Raw genomic sequence first — 15,760 nt, forward strand, 5'->3', positions numbered from 1 at the left:
ACTCGCCGCTCAGCCTCACAAACCCGCCTTCGCTGCAACTTTAAGGCTGATTTACGCTCACGAGCATGTTTGACCCCCGAGTCCTGCCTGTCAGGCGAGTGCGGGCAGCTCATGAAAATCACTGTGTTTGGTAAGTAGTATAGTATATAGCACATACACACCTCACATTCACACTCTACACATGTAACTCCTGCCAGTGAAAATACAGCAGACGTATCTGTCGACCAGTCTCACTACAGCGATAAATTAATCAGCTGTAATCTTTAGGCTCCACTTATAATATCAAATATAACAACACGTACTTCAATTTACTGAACAGCCATTTATCAATAAACTGAATACATGTATTCATATTAATCGCCTAATTTATTTGGACTATTCTCCTTTCAGCTCAGTGTGAAGCTGAACCATCGACAAACGTTTAAATTAATCTGCGTCTAATTTACAATCGCAGGCACATCTGCGAGGTTTCCCTCCATGATAACAGATTATATGATAATCCTCTATGAAAGCAGGGTTGTTGAGTGCCTGTCACATCAGTCCTGCCACTTTATCTCAGCCAGTCTCTGTATTATGACAGACCGGATCGAAGAGCGGTCGCAGACCTGCTGCCGTCTATAACATCCCGGACTTCATTGCATACGATGTCTGTGGTCCTGAGTGTGCCTGAAGTGTTCAGACAAGCTCTTGTCTGCTTAAAAAAAAAATGTGATTTCACGTCAAAATGATCCTAGTCCAGTGTTTTTCTCTTTTAATCGTCCAGACTTGTGTGTAATGTTGGTATTTGATGGGACAGCCTGGTTGTTGGATTTGGGGTGAATACTTTACAGCGTATTTGGTTACATTACTTGTACCTGCTTGGATTTGATGCATTTATACGTTAGAGCTTCTGCAGGAGCTGCAGATGGATCTGAATCTGCTGCGAGGCCTCGTTTCCCTTTTTCAAAGCGCGGTCCAAAGAACGAAGCTAAAGTCCCGGGAAGCCTGCGTTGACTTTTGGGTTTATATTTTTCCCTCTTTTTCTGCTCGTAAACTTTTACTCTCGCAGTGAAACCTTATCAGGAGTCGAGCGTGTGGCTGCATTCCAGTCTGAGCTCGTTCGTGTTTCTGCGAGGGGGGGGGGATTCACTGTCTGGACGCCGTCTGCGTAGCGAGTGGAGCGGAGCGGGAGGGGAAAGTCACGGAGGAATGCCGTCCGACCGCTCGCTCTTTAATCCTCCTGACACTCTCACTGTGCCGTGTGGGGCAAGACAAACAGACCCAACATTCCACACACAGAGGGAAAAAACCTCAGCCACTTTAAGTTCATATTCAGAGGGGTGGAAGCAGGTCAGAGAGGCGAGCGCGCCCTCTCACATCTGCATTGCTCCTGATAGAGTTTAACGATCAGAAGGAATGTGCGATAACAACGAGGCGATAAGCGGCGGCTCATTTACACCACTTCAATCTCCGCTTTCACATTTACAGTTAGAGACACACACACACACACACACACACACACACACACACACACACACACACACACACACAGGGGCAAATTCCAAACACATCGCTTCAGTGTGATGCAGATAACAGACGAGGAGAGCACGGCGACGATAACAGTCGGAATCTGAGAGGTTTAATTCTCATGAATTCATGTGACGTGTTTTTCTGATTCTCCTGATCTCAGCTAGAAGACGCTTCCTGTTCACCTGTGTGAGTGATCATGTGACCGTCTGATTCTGATTTTTTTTTCTTAGCGTGATCTCTTGATGTGGACTCAACTTTCAATCTAACAACTGTGACTATCAGCGTACACAAACAAACATCAGCTATTCTTCAAAATAAAAGAAATGATTAAACTTCAGTTTCCCTCAAACTACTGAAAACAAACACCACCTTTACCTGACACACGCAAAGCTTGTGTGGCACTAACTAAAGATGTTTTGTTTTATTTATTTATTTTTATTGTTGCCCGTTTTGTTTTCTTGCCATAGCTCGAGTGCTTCGAATGATAAAATTTTAATTTCAGACACTTGAACTGTTATTACTGCATAACAGTTTTTTTCCATCCATCGTGAAGCTTTTCCTCCCGGACCAGACATTTGTTAGTGTTGGATTTTTGAATGTTCTGGAATAAAAAACAGACGGTGGTTTCCTCTGGATGAGGAACAGGAAGAAAGCAATCTTTAGCCCTGATAATCTGGGATCTACAGTAACCTGTGGTGAACGTAGAGTGGTTTTTATGATAACCTGGTGTAATATTCAAAACTGCACCACAAAAAAGAAAAAACCCTCCAGATTTCATCAAACAGGAATATTAATCCCGTGTTTGTTTGTGTTCCCGAAACGTCAACAAGAAGAGCTCGAGAACGACTTTTCTTCTGTCACAGAATCTAAAATCCTTCTTTTATTCCTCGTTCTGTGCCCGGGACGTCACACCGGCTCTGACCAACACAAACATGACCGCGCTTGATTTTCAGCCACAGCATCGGTAAACTTCCTCTTCGGCTGGCATGTCGATGCGAACCCAAAATGAAAAAGTGAAAACCTTCCCAACAAACTAATATCGGAACAGCTGAGCATTAATCTTTAGGACGTGGCTGCAGATTGTGTCTGCGGGTGGAATTAATCTACCTGTCTGCCCTTTAAACTGAGCTGTGAGACTGAGGGAAGGTCACACAAACACTTTCTAATCACGTCAGATTCTGACCGCCACACTAATTAAATAAGGAGCCGAAAAAAGTGAGGACCGAATCCCCCAGCCGGCTGCTCACGAGCACGTCTGTCAGCGCTGCCCTTCAGTGAGGAGGACGGACTCGCTTCGCACCCCTCTGGACTCTAGCAAGATAACCGAGGTAACGCAGCAGGACGGACGATGACACGGGAAACTTCAAAACTCACTGTTTGAGCGTCTCGAAGCCTTGCTCTTTGTACAGCAGCTCCTGCTTCATACAGGCCAGGTCCCGCTTCAGTTTGTTCACCTGAGAAGAGGCAGAGGCAGGGTGAGGGTTAGAAACCAAACCTCCAGGACCAAAGACTTACATCTCTAAAAGTGGGTCACAAATATAGAGTTTAATTCTTGAAGCAAAGGCTCTATGCTTCCCAGGAGCAGCTGAGCTCTGTATGTTACCCTACAGGTGTTTAAACAAAACATTTCACAGTTTTTTCTACTCTCAGATCTGTATGATGTCACAGAGAGGGGCTCTCTCTTTATGAGGGGCAACCAATCAGAAGAACGTTGGCTTAAAAGTAGTTGGAGTGAAGGCGACATGGTTTGTATCAAAGTGAGCCCAGTATCAGACAAATAAGGATTATTCTGAACTGTGAATCATCCAAAGCGGCTCTAAAAGAGTCCAAAACATCTCACAAGGAAAGAATGAGTTTGGTATGTGGTCGTGCCGCTTTGCACCAATTAAAATGCTGACGATGTGGGGGGGTGTGGCCAGAGTTCGACTCAGGTGACTCTTCAGGTGCATATTTGATCCACAGCCAGGAGGTGTGTGTGTGTGACGCTCTTTGTTTTTCCCCTTTCAAGATGAACAACAGCAGGGTTTGCACCAGCCCAGAAGGCCAGAAAGCTCAACACCCCCACCCTGCAGCGAAGCGTCCTAACAGCCCGCAGTGCCCGCCGGCTGTTAATGTGTTAACTGTTCACTAATCAAAGCAGGTGGGTCGTCCTCTGCTGTAGGTAAATGTGACTCCGTGCTCTCCTGCACCTTATTTTCCTAATGTTTGTTTACATGCCTGCAGGCTCAGCTAATGTTACGCCTCCTATTTGGACGGAGGTGGTCTTACCCGACTTTTGGCCGTGGCTATCTCTGCTTTGAGGATGTCCGGGTCATATTTGCTGGAAGAGGACGATCTGGAATTCACTGTGGGAAAAACGGGACAATGACAGAGACGTCAAAGAAGCTCGAGTGATTTTCAGCTTCACTCTGAGGCCGAAGCATTTGGTACAGCCTCAGTGAGGAAATGTGAATAAAGCTGCTGTTAGTTAGTAAACAAAACCCTCTGATTTAGTTTTTAACAGAAAAGCTGAAACCCCCCCAAAAATCTAGAAATACAAAAAAATATATCTTTTTTTTTAAAAATGTGACAATGTACAGATTAATAAAAACTTTATTTTACTCTTTTTACTTTTATTGAACTATATTTATTAAATATTTGTATTTTTATTCTGAATTTTATTTTTAATAGTTTTTTAATTATTTATTTATTTATTTTATGTTTCTATATTCTTTTTATTATTTCCTTGTACTGATTACTGTTTTTGAAACTTTTCTCATGATCACAACATGTATGAATGAATGATTAGTGTTGTCACTGTCACACTATGTGATGCTTTAAACCAGCAGAATTCTTCCTCCTGCTCTCACATCAGTGTCGTCTGCAGACATCGGTCACAGACTCCTGCTGACCTCCTCTGACCGTCACCATCGCAAACACAAAGCGGCTCAGAGCTGATCTCTGATGTAAAATCAGACAGACGGAGGTTTTTGATTTCGGCCGTCACTCACAGCTCGTCTGCGACGTGGACTTGTCCCTCCACGCGTCGTTGAGTTGGCGGTACTCCTGCTGTGCCAGGCGGAGCCTCTGCTCCTTCACCTGGTAGATCTCCTTCTGGGCGCTGAGCGCATCACTGGCCACGGCCAGGTAGTCCCGCAGCATGGCCTCCTGCTCCCGCTGCCACTGGGCCCGCGGGTCCTCCAGCTGGGTGCTCTCTGGAGGAAAACACGATGAAGAGGAAACATGAGCAGGAGTTCAAAGGTTGGAAGAGGCACAAAGCTTAAAAACCTTTTTTGGCTTTCTTTTGATGCAATAGAGGAACTGATCACACCAACAGAACAGAAAAGACTGTTTCACTATAAGTTAGGACAGTGTAATTCAGCAATGTCCCATAAACCTGCCGGTCCTTTGCTTCATGAAGCTGAGCGGCCTCCAAGCCTGAGTGAGGGGCTGATTGGTGCCTCATCTCATTCACAGAGGAGGGAGAAACAGGATGATGAGGAGAGAAACTCACTGGTGTTGTGGTCGACATAGTACGCTCCGACGACGGGGTCGTACGCCTCCTCCCAGCCAACCGGCAGCTCGTCCCCGATGCAGTCGGCGAACGTCAGAGGCTTCGTCTGCCTGAGAAACAGAAAAACAGAAAACAGAGTCAAGAGCACAGAAACCTCTTCATCACTCCTCATCATCAGGGCTGTCACAGATCAGGATGCAGAGGAGCACACATGTGTCTTACTCGCCTGTTTACACGAGTTTTACGTGTTTTTGTGTTGGCCGCTCGATGTTTAAGCTCGAGTCCATTAAAGCTGTTTATTTGCAAACGCGTCAAATCAAACCTAAACATTCAAACCCTGCTGAATGAATCCACTCAAAACACGGTTTTTATGCCCACTCGCTCTCTGTGTGAAAGCTTCTTCAGCAGCAGCAGGAGGAGGAGGGGGATAGGAGAAAGGCTGGGTGTGTAGGGGGGTTGTCCCTGTCGCTCATCACAATAGGAGGAAACGAACCCGCCACATTCCACAGGCGGTGGTGACGTATCGCCTGGAGGTTTCCGGGGCAACCTCTCGACCTTAAAGCGCCTTGGCTGACATTAAATATTAAAAATCCCACGTGGACTCATAACAACCATGTTACTGTGTCATATTCTCCACTTCACAGTCCTGCTGTGCATGAACTGATCTCAGGACATCAACCAGAGGAGTGCTGTGACTTTTTTATTAAATGCCCACTGAAGACCTGCTTTATTTTCTATATTATTCTTACACGACATCTTTAGAAAGCGATTTATAATTTAATTTTGAAATGATATTAAATATATGGAAACAGATGGAAATGAATCATGCGCCTCCGTCTGGGCTGTATTTGTAGCTATAGCTTTGTCAGCTCGTCCCCTGCTCTCGGCCTCGGTGTGTGTGCACCTCCTCGCACACAGAGTGGAGCAGACTCGTCTTCAAAGTAAAAGTCGTGCTTTACTGCTGAAACTGACACATTTCAAAAAGCCGCAACTTGAAGGTCTCCATTTACAGTTTGCATCACTCTTAGTTCACAACTGCTTCATAAGCGGTAACCTGCTAGTGAGCAAGGCACAGAGGTCTTTGTCGCAGTGCGTGTACCTCTATCTGATCATGTTTCCTCCAGAAACCGCTCGACAACCATTTTTGATCGTTGCCTCACCAAATGGTTGCTAAGCGCTCACTGTGTGGCTAAAGTTTCTACTTCCCGTGTCCGTGAGTCTGTGAGGGTCCGAGTGATGTAAATTTGACCATCAGACGGCGGGGTTTACATGGATGCCATGTGCCTGTTTTTGGTGGTCGCGCACACTCGTCCACAGGCAGAGTTCACAGAAGTACAACCGGAATGACCGAGTGTAATCAAGGCTGTAATGACAACTTCTAACTTAAGTGCAACAAAAGCTTCCAAACAAGTGTTGCACCACATATAAGAGCTCAAGCGAGCGGGACAGAAGCCGAGAGTCAGCTGAGATTTTCAGTCACGTCAACACGCTCAAAAAGTAAAAGCTGCTGAGTGAAAAGTTCACACTGCTCGTCCTTTTAATGCCAACTTCCTCCGTCCTGTTTCAGATCTCCTGCTGCTGACGTAAGCTGAACAGATCCCCACCCGATCCAGCTGGAGTCAGAACCCAAACACTGGATCGTGTCCACAGCTTCTGTTTCTTTGTACTAACAATACTGATCTTTTTATATATAATTCACAATGTTCACCACGTTTGGTGAATGGATAACTAAAAGTGAATAATCTCAAAGCATAGAGTAAACTGAATATTAATCTGTTTTTTTATGGTTTATATTTTCACATGTGTTTACATGTTAGCCACAACTTAAAGTGAGTTTCACCCTCCTGGCTCACGTCACCCAAACATGAGAAGCTGAAGATCCATATCCATAAATGATCCTGCCCCTCGTTTTCCTCACTTTACCAGGGAAACTACAAAGGTTTCGTTTTGTTTAGATACGGAAAGTCAAACACATCATCACAGTCTGCCAATTATCAGTCGACAAAAAGCCAAAAAGCCTGTGTGGGTGTGTTCGTGTGTTTGATAAAAGCATTTGGATGTGTCAGTGTGCTAAGCTTTGTCCAGACAAACACACAGATGTATGAAATCCGCCCTCGCTGATTCCGAGGCTCGTCTCTGGCGTTTCTTCTCAGCGTTCCCTCGTTATGTCGTGACTGCAGATAAACTCGGAGTTGGCTCACTGCTGACGGCAGAAACTGAACTGGGTCCTTTTTCAGCTGATGAATAATGAAAGGGGCCCGGAGAAGACCCCCTCAGCTAAGCTCTAAATTTAGCCGGGGAAGACGGAGAGGCTGCTGATCCCAGAGAGGGCCGGCTGTCCGGCCGGCGGGTAGCTCGGGTATCCCATTATTTGATTCCTCTCTCTCTCCCTGTTTTCTCCCACTGGCTAAATCCTATCCTCTGACCATCGAGTCGAGGGGAGTCGCTGACATAAACCCGTCGCTCTCCGTCACAGTTTCCCCTCACAGCAGAGGACCAGCTGGCAGCGGCGGCAACGGCCTTCGTTTCACTGTCAGTCAATCAAATGGTGCTTGTAGTGCTTCTCGCATGCTCCACTGCATCAGCGCTCAAACTGCCTGCAACGGCCGAGGGAGCAGATCAAAAACACGCCACAGTGAGCGTAAACAAGCGTGCCGATAATACCTCAACAATGAGACGTGTTCAGTCACGTGCTGTTTGGACCGTTAGTGTCCAAAATCAACAAAATCTAATTCCAGCACACAGTAAGAAGTCCTTACACGCCACAGCGTGAAGGTGAACACCTCGGGTACGTGTTTTTACTTTAGATGACAGGAAAATTAAAAAAGGCAACTTTCTCCTGACTGGGATCCCCAAAATGACCATATTAGGGATATCCTCTCTCTATGACATCATACAGATCCAAGAGTAGAAAAAAAATTGTCTGAAGCGGATTGTTTCGATCAGGCTCGCAGGGGCCTGGAGCTGGAAGAGGAAACCTGTTGTCACACAGCTCACCTGCAGAGCTGCCAGTCATCCATGTGGACTGACAGCATGCAGCCTGTTGATCGGTCTGCATGCTGGTTTCTACTTCAGGCCAGTCGAGCATTACTGAGCTAAATACCCATTTACAGGGCCCTTCTGAGCGTGGAAATCACGCAAGATTACACATTCAATGCACTGCTGCCATTAGAGAAGCAGTAAACTGTTATTTTCTTTGCACTTACAGATTTTAAAACTACATCCTGTGAGTCTGGGCGTAAGCGGCAGGATTCAGAGGGGATAATGCTGGAGTCGCTTGCCCCACTACAAAAAAAAGAAGTGTTAAATGCACCAATTACAGGACTTTTAGCGTGACATGAAAGGCTGCACATTTTTGAGCTCACATGAGACTCAAAGAAGAAGCAAAAAAGTCATTCTGGTGACGTTCTGGTCAAAAATGAATTTGCAGTCTAACAAAAGTGGTTGAAAACCTGATACGAGTACGTACACCCCCCCACGCTCAGGTTTCACATACCAAGGTAAACACTGAGCCGAGCCTTGGCGCTCTGATGTAAACTGACAAAACGAGTGGCAGAGTGCAAACACGCAGGGCGGCCAGCTGCATAGCTGAGCGGTGAGTCAGGCGGCGTGCAAATTCCTCAGGTTGAGTTATGAGGCTTCAAACCAGTTCATAGCTGCTCAAGGTCCAACCGTAAAACACCCTCACCACACCACAGCCATAAAGCTTCACCGACAGATAACCGGTGGATTCATTACCGAGAGGGCCTGCCCCGTGTCACCCACCTCATACCTGTGTTATCTGACCAATAACATTCCTTTGGTCTGATGACACACGTTCAGGGCCAGCAGCAGAGACCTGACGCGGCAGTCTGGACAGTTTATAAGAACTTTTCTCATTCTTTGAGTCTCGCGGTGTAAAACCTCCCGCTAAGAGCAAGGAAACCTTCGACTGTACAAGAAGAAGAGCAGATGATACATTTGAATTTAGACTCAACATCTCCATCATCCAAACCTGTACGCCGTCTAAAGCTGCAGACTTCGGGCTGTGGACGCCGGTGCCCTCGATAGATGGGTTTCGCTTCCCAACAGATGACCCAGTTTTGTGAAAAAAGCATTTTTGCTTTTAAAGGTCAGTGAAATGGTAAATGGCCTGTGTTTGTATAGCACTTTACTAGTCCCTAAGGACCCCAAAGCGCTTTACACATCCAGTCATCCACCCATTCACACACACATTCACACACAGGTGATGGCAAGCTACATTGTAGCCACAGCCACCCTAAGGCGCACTGACAGAGGCGAGGCTGCCGGACACTGGGGCCACCAGGCCCTCTGACCACCACCAGTAGGCAAAGTGTCTTGCCCAAGGACACAATGACCGAGACTGTCCAAGCCGGGGCTCGAAGCGGCAACCTTCCGATTACAAGACGAACTGCCAACTCTTGAGCCACAAAAACCTGTGTCGACCAGTTTACCGCCCCAGAAAAGCAGGTGCTGCGTTAAACTTTGGGCGTCTGCAGAACTTTAAAGACCCGAGGTCTGCATCGTCCAAACTCTGACCTCATCGTGTCCTTCAAGGTACAGGGCTCGCAAAATTTCAAAATCCCTGGTAGCCCTTCGGGCAGGGACTCTTCAGTTTTTGGTAGCCCAAAATAAATTTAAGTAGCCCGAATAAAAAAGGGAGCAATTTTTTTATGTTTTGTTTCCTGTTTTGTTTCTGTTACAATATTAAATTTAATGTATAATATTGTAACGGAAACAAAACATTAATTATAAAATTGTTGAAACACAAATTACAACATTGTATAAAAATTACAATCATCAACTCAAATACTTGAATCTAATTGAACAGAAATTTCTATGAACTTGTAAGAACTGTGTAGAACATGAATCAGTCTGTGTCAGGTCCTGAATTTGAAATTTCCACTGAAGTCACAGGTAAGAGGCAAGTGGAACCAAGATCTAGGCCATTTGCTTTTTGAAGTTTGCAAAGACTGCTAAATTTTGCCAATGGTAGTTCACTCTTTGCAACACAGTACGCTGTTCTAAACAGATTTTTCAGGTTGATTTTAGTATGTTATTTGCAGACTGAGCAATAATGCATTTCTTGCATTTCTCATGGGTTCTAATGGGGCCTTTCTTAAAATTACTGGTCCCAGTAACAAAGGCGCTTGTCGACTCAGAAATCGAGGGAAACCAACAACACACCCGGCAGAACATTATGTTATTTACACGGGTGCACATAAGTGGTCCGTGATATGCGCATTCGCTGTCAAAATAAAAGACGCGCACATTCTGCACCACATCTCTGTGCGTTCATCGTTTGTTTGAAGCCAGCTCACCTCCTGCAACCACTTTTCCGAGAATACGCGCTTCTTTTGTGGTTCGGACTCCTTCTGACATTTCTTTGGAGGTGGAGGAACACCAAAGTAATTGCTTCTTAGACATCTTTAAGAGTTCTAAACAAATGTCTGTCCTCCTCCAGAAAATCTTATGTACGCAAACATCTTGTGCGCGTTAATTATTTTGACAGCGAATGCGCACCTGCGGACCACTTATGTGCAGCCCTGGTTATTTAGCTTGTCATATTGCAGCCACAGAAATTCTTTTGTCCATGAAACCATAAAGCTGCACTTTCTTTTTCCCTCATAGTCTGATTTGTCATAACTTTTCCGTTTTGTGGTAGGCTTTTCTTTGGCTGTCACTTCTTCACCCTGACCTGTCTTATTTGGCTCAGCAGAGCTAAAATATATATCCTGCTGCTTTTACACACGTACTTACATAACGCTGAGCGATTCTCTGCGCGATCAACCTCTCGCATGTTTAAACTTGCTGTGGGAGATTTCACTTGTCATGTTCGCATAGTAAGCTAACGATTGATAAGACGATGTCAGAGGAATTGGTGCGCAAATTATCGTCACTCACCAATCAGTGCTGCCGCTCTCTACACACAGTTCGCGCGATTGCAAAGTGAAAGCAAAAAACAAGCGCAAATTCAAACGCGATTTCAATATGTCACATATTGACAGTGGCTCATCGATGCCAGTGACATAATTACCCAGCTACATGTCCGAAAGAATGCAAAAGCATTGACATATATTTGTCCTTCCTATAGCCCGACGGGCAGGGCTGAGATAGATTTTGGTAGCCCGACTGGAAAAATCGCTAGCCCCAGGACGTCGGGCTAGCGATTTTGCGAGCCCTGAGGTACTCAAACTGATTAAAAACCATTTCTTTACAAAGGAAAGCAACATAATTCAAAATGAATCAAACGACATCCAAACATATTTCAGCGTGGTTTGAATCCACGAGGACAAAATGACACAAGTGGAACCACATCTGTGTTTTTAACCCCGTAAGACACTCAACATCCCGGGAACACTGAGCCGCTTTAACGTCACCCAACATCAGCTGCAGATGTTTTTTTATACATTAAAACAGCCATCTTTATTATATTTCCCTTTAGAGAGTCATTTATTATATTACAGTCACATTTTACTGTATTTTTAGCGTTTTACTTATTTATTCCATTTATTTGACCTCTAAATGGAGTAAAACTACTAACGATCACTCAAAAATGATTATTTTTTGCATTTTTTTAATCCAATTGATTCATTTTGTCTTCTGAGTTATTCCCATTTTAATTATTTCAACTTAATTCATTCTTCTCAAGCCATAGTTTTGTTATTAGTTGGATATATGCTGCATATGTAAATGTATCTTAAACATTGGGCCATCAGAACATGTGGATTTTGACAGAATTTTCAGCTTTAATGATGACTAAAGACATCACATTGTTAAATGTTGAAAACTGAGATCAGAATCAGGATGAGTGTCCGTGGATGAGGATGAGTTTTCTCGTGTGAATTTGTGTGTTTAGTCTGGGACGTGTTTGTTTATGTTAAAATAAAAATCTAAAACAGAAATCTGGTTCTGTGCTTTTTTACTCGTTTTCTTCCTCTCTTGTTTCTTCCTTTTATTCGGGCTGAAGTTCTGCATAAACCGTTGCATGCTGAGCGAGCTTTAGAGCCCAAGGCCACCATTAAAATGGGACTGCACAACTCACAAATAGATAGCCTTGTTAATTAACAAAGAGCAGTTTTTATAGCTTCAGAATCAGGCTATAACAGAGCAGGAGGAAAGCACAGTGACACAAAATAACAAATACTCCTGCACAGCTGCAGGTGGACTCCATATTCAAAATAAAGAGCATCAGATAAGCTGCCGCTCTCGCTTTAAATAACGAGTGTAAGAAATGCTCCGACTGTGGAAATCAGACTCGCTGTCCGTCTTCATTCCTGACTACAATGGGAGGATTTTCACATGACTGCAGCCTTCAATTCAAACCACCTCATCCCCGAGTTTCCTTTACGAGAAACGATGCTGTAATCCAGAGCAAACATCGATGAGCGTGTGAAACGATATGGGAATGAGGGGGAAACCTGTTCCACGCTGCAGGAGTAAAAACAAACAGCGGAGAGGTCGTCATTCCATTTGTGGGTCAGCCTTTAAGATCACACAGCGCACATTTCTGCTGTCAGGCGAACGCATGTCTGACAGCGGGAAATGTTCCACCTTCGTTTCCTCTCCGTGTGAAGAAGTCAAAACACGTCATCTTCCAGGTGTTTGAACTCATCTCAACAAGCTACACCCAACACACAAACACATCCTGTTCCAAAGTTTCACACCATGAAGCCGGGCCACGCACGAACGCCGCAGGGCCTGAGGGCTCACGCTGGGTCTTTCCCAGAAGCATCAATCAGACACGTTAACCAAAATAAAGCCTTTAAAGCTGCCGCCAAGCTGAAAGTCCCTGAGCCCTCAGTGCCCATGTTACCTACACATGTACACTCGGTACTCATTCAGAGGGTTTGCATATGTTTATTTACTTTTCCCCCAAACTGCTTCTGTATGTTCTCTAAATCTTCCAGGCTTTAAGCTTCTTTCTTTAACTCAAGTCGTCCAAAGTTAATCATGAACAAGACGGAGGCAGGTGAAGGAGAAATCGGGTGACCTCCATCTAAAGAAGAAAGCAGGGGTTTCTAATTATTTCATAACTGCTGTAATTTTACAACATGAATAAAACCAACTCTTTAGACGAAGGAGGAGGAGGAGGAGGAGGAGGAGAAATGGCTCGGTAAAAGCTTTTCTTTCTGCAACAGCCCGACCAAACTAAAACCCTCTCATGCTTTGCTGAATAATAAGTCATGAGAGTCGCTGGTTACGCATTAAAACCAGCACAGAGCGGCGGTTAGATCCCGGTTTACAGTTTGCAGGGCCTCACGCTGCACTTTGACCCCGTGCACCTTGGCAGGCAGTGAAAAGGATTTCGGATGAATCGGGCCTTTTGGTTGGCGGCTCTGCGAGCGCTCGGCCCCTCACGTTGTGTGTTTCAGGAATGCGCCTGTGTTGTTTTTTGTGGGGTTTTTTAAATTCAGGACTTTTGTTTTCTTCTTTCTGCACTTTTAAGACTGTCGAGTGTAAAACAACCAGAGGAGAAATTCTCCAGTCCACCTTAAAACACACCAGCGACTGTGTGTTTGTTATTTCACCAGCAGACCAAATAAGTGAGGCCGACAACCGGCGGTACGCTGACACCTGCAACAAATCCTAACTTACTCTGCTGATTACAGCTCATCTTGTTTTAATACAAACATAAAAACCTGAAGATTAAAAAAATAAATTAAAATAAATTCCCAGGTGGTAACTTCGACCACCTCCCGGCAGTTATTCAGGCAGTTATTTTAAAGACCGTGAGCTGACTTTGCCCCATGTGATCAGTCAGTTAGCTGATTGTTGTTGTTGGTTTTTGTTTTTTTAGCATAACTGCTCAAAAAGACATGGAAGTGTCACCGGATCAGTGTTTCTCATCTCTCTGATCTCTCTCTGAATCCTCCACAAGCCGTCGGGCAGCTACACCGCCCGTGACTAAAGACCTGGGTGGGAAGCTTCACGTCTGCAGAGATCCATCTACAGGACAGGCAGCTAACTGTGGTTACCTCCACCAAGGAAAAGCTTTGAATGAACTCTGATGAGACTCTGTAGGGGTGTCGACTGTGAACAGTCCATTAACACTAACACATCCACGAGGTCTTCATGGTCAACTTCAGGATTTGTTGGTGGAAAAATGGACAAAAAGCCTGATAACATAGAAGCTATGATTCTTCCAGGTGTTCTGTGTCGTGTCACATTTGACCTCCGATCTCCCCTAGAAGGTCATTATTTTGATCTGCAGGTCAAAGTGATAATAATGCTACATAGAGCTCTTTAAAGCTATGTTTTTTACTGCCATTTCTTGGTCTGCTAACATAGAGGCATGAAGTGATTCATGGGGATTCTAAATTATCACCTCACGTTGGACCTCTGACCTCTTCTTCAAGCTCAAATAAGGTCAAACCTCCATGAAATACCATGTCACATTTGACCTCTGACCTCACTTTTATATTTCCCATCTGCCTTTCCTTCAAGTTGACCTCATTGTGTTTTAGAGAAAGTAAGAGAAAGACAGTGAGCTGCTTAGTTGGTGAGAAATAAACTGTAGTACAATAATAATATATCACAAGCAGTGCTGGGCGATATGACGATATATATCGTGTGGACGATAGAAAAGTGTCTATCGTGCCATTTGTCTTCTATCGTTTCTAACCCTAATTTTATAAATTATTACATAAAATATATCATTAACCCTTTACAACCGGTCGGAGCAGGCACGCTCCGTTTTGCCTAACTATTTTTAAATCCCTGTAGAACTGGAACCACGTAAGGTAGCGCAATAATTTTTTTTGCATATGAAACCGTAGGAGTTGTACTTACATCTTATTCCATTAGCTTGCCCTAGGTCACGGTTTCCTTTGCAAAAATTGCATAAAAAGCACTTCCAGCAACAAAAACATAATATTCCAGAAACACGCTTTGCCGATCCGATCAGCTGTTCATAACACTTCCTATGTTGGAATATAAGTCAGCGCGAACTATCGCATGTCCGCCATTACCTGTCCGAAACCGAAGTGACGTCATTTTCGCGGAAAATGTAGTTTTTTACCTTCAAAGCCTATGTTGGTGTTTGTAAAAGTCATATTTGACTTTATGCTTTTCTGTATCGTTTCTGGGAGGCTTAGAAGTCAAATTACACTGTTGGAAATAGTTTATTTTGATGCACATGGACGTTTTTTTGCAAATTTGCATTATAATATTTATTTTTCATTTTTCCTGTAGTATATAAAAATTAGTGTATCTCAAAAATAAAACTATGAAGACACTCAAAATAAATTTCTCGTGGTTGGAAACTATTTTGTGCAACTTTTTTGTATTTACAGCTTTGAGGGAAAAGCCTCTTAAATTTCTCTAACTAGAAATATATGTAAAAACAAACAAACATATATTGTTGTTTATTGCACTTTTTTGAAATTTATATAGTTAGTATGGACTTAATGCATACATATTATTAAAATTTGGGCTATAACGGTCGTATTGATGTATAGCAACTTGAAATGCTCCCACAAATGGCACTACAGCATGTAAAATGTAAAGATAAGCTCTGGCAGACTTGGTTCTATGGTAGGTCTTAAAGGGTTAAATAGCCTGTGGCAAATATATCAGTGTTGTCTTCTCACTATACATACTCTTAAATTTATGCAAGAGAAAATAAAGTATAAAAAAATGATATTTTTCCCATGAAACTCCGTCTTGTGGTTTTGGTGCTGCTTTACGTGCACCCGGATTTGCGACATGCTTTACGGTAACTCAAAAACAAAGACTGCACCCTCTCCACTCGCTGTT

At 44.0% G+C, this 15,760-nt stretch overlaps 1 protein-coding gene across 1 annotated transcript in view; it reads right to left on the minus strand.

Moving 5' to 3' along the window:
- The window catches only part of wwc1 (WW and C2 domain containing 1), a 45,335-nt gene that overhangs the window by 25,887 nt on the left and 3,688 nt on the right, over positions 1-15,760 (minus strand). Inside the window, exons 2-5 of the mRNA XM_031750364.2 lie at positions 5,003-5,112; positions 4,500-4,703; positions 3,778-3,854; positions 2,884-2,963 (exon numbers count right to left, since the gene is read on the minus strand). Of these exons, the coding sequence (XP_031606224.2) occupies positions 2,884-2,963; positions 3,778-3,854; positions 4,500-4,703; positions 5,003-5,112 (471 nt within the window). The remainder of the gene's footprint in view (positions 1-2,883; positions 2,964-3,777; positions 3,855-4,499; positions 4,704-5,002; positions 5,113-15,760) is intronic.

The sequence above is a fragment of the Oreochromis aureus genome, linkage group 10 (assembly GCF_013358895.1).
Source record: "Oreochromis aureus strain Israel breed Guangdong linkage group 10, ZZ_aureus, whole genome shotgun sequence".
In the NCBI taxonomy this organism is placed as follows: domain Eukaryota; kingdom Metazoa; phylum Chordata; class Actinopteri; order Cichliformes; family Cichlidae; genus Oreochromis; species Oreochromis aureus.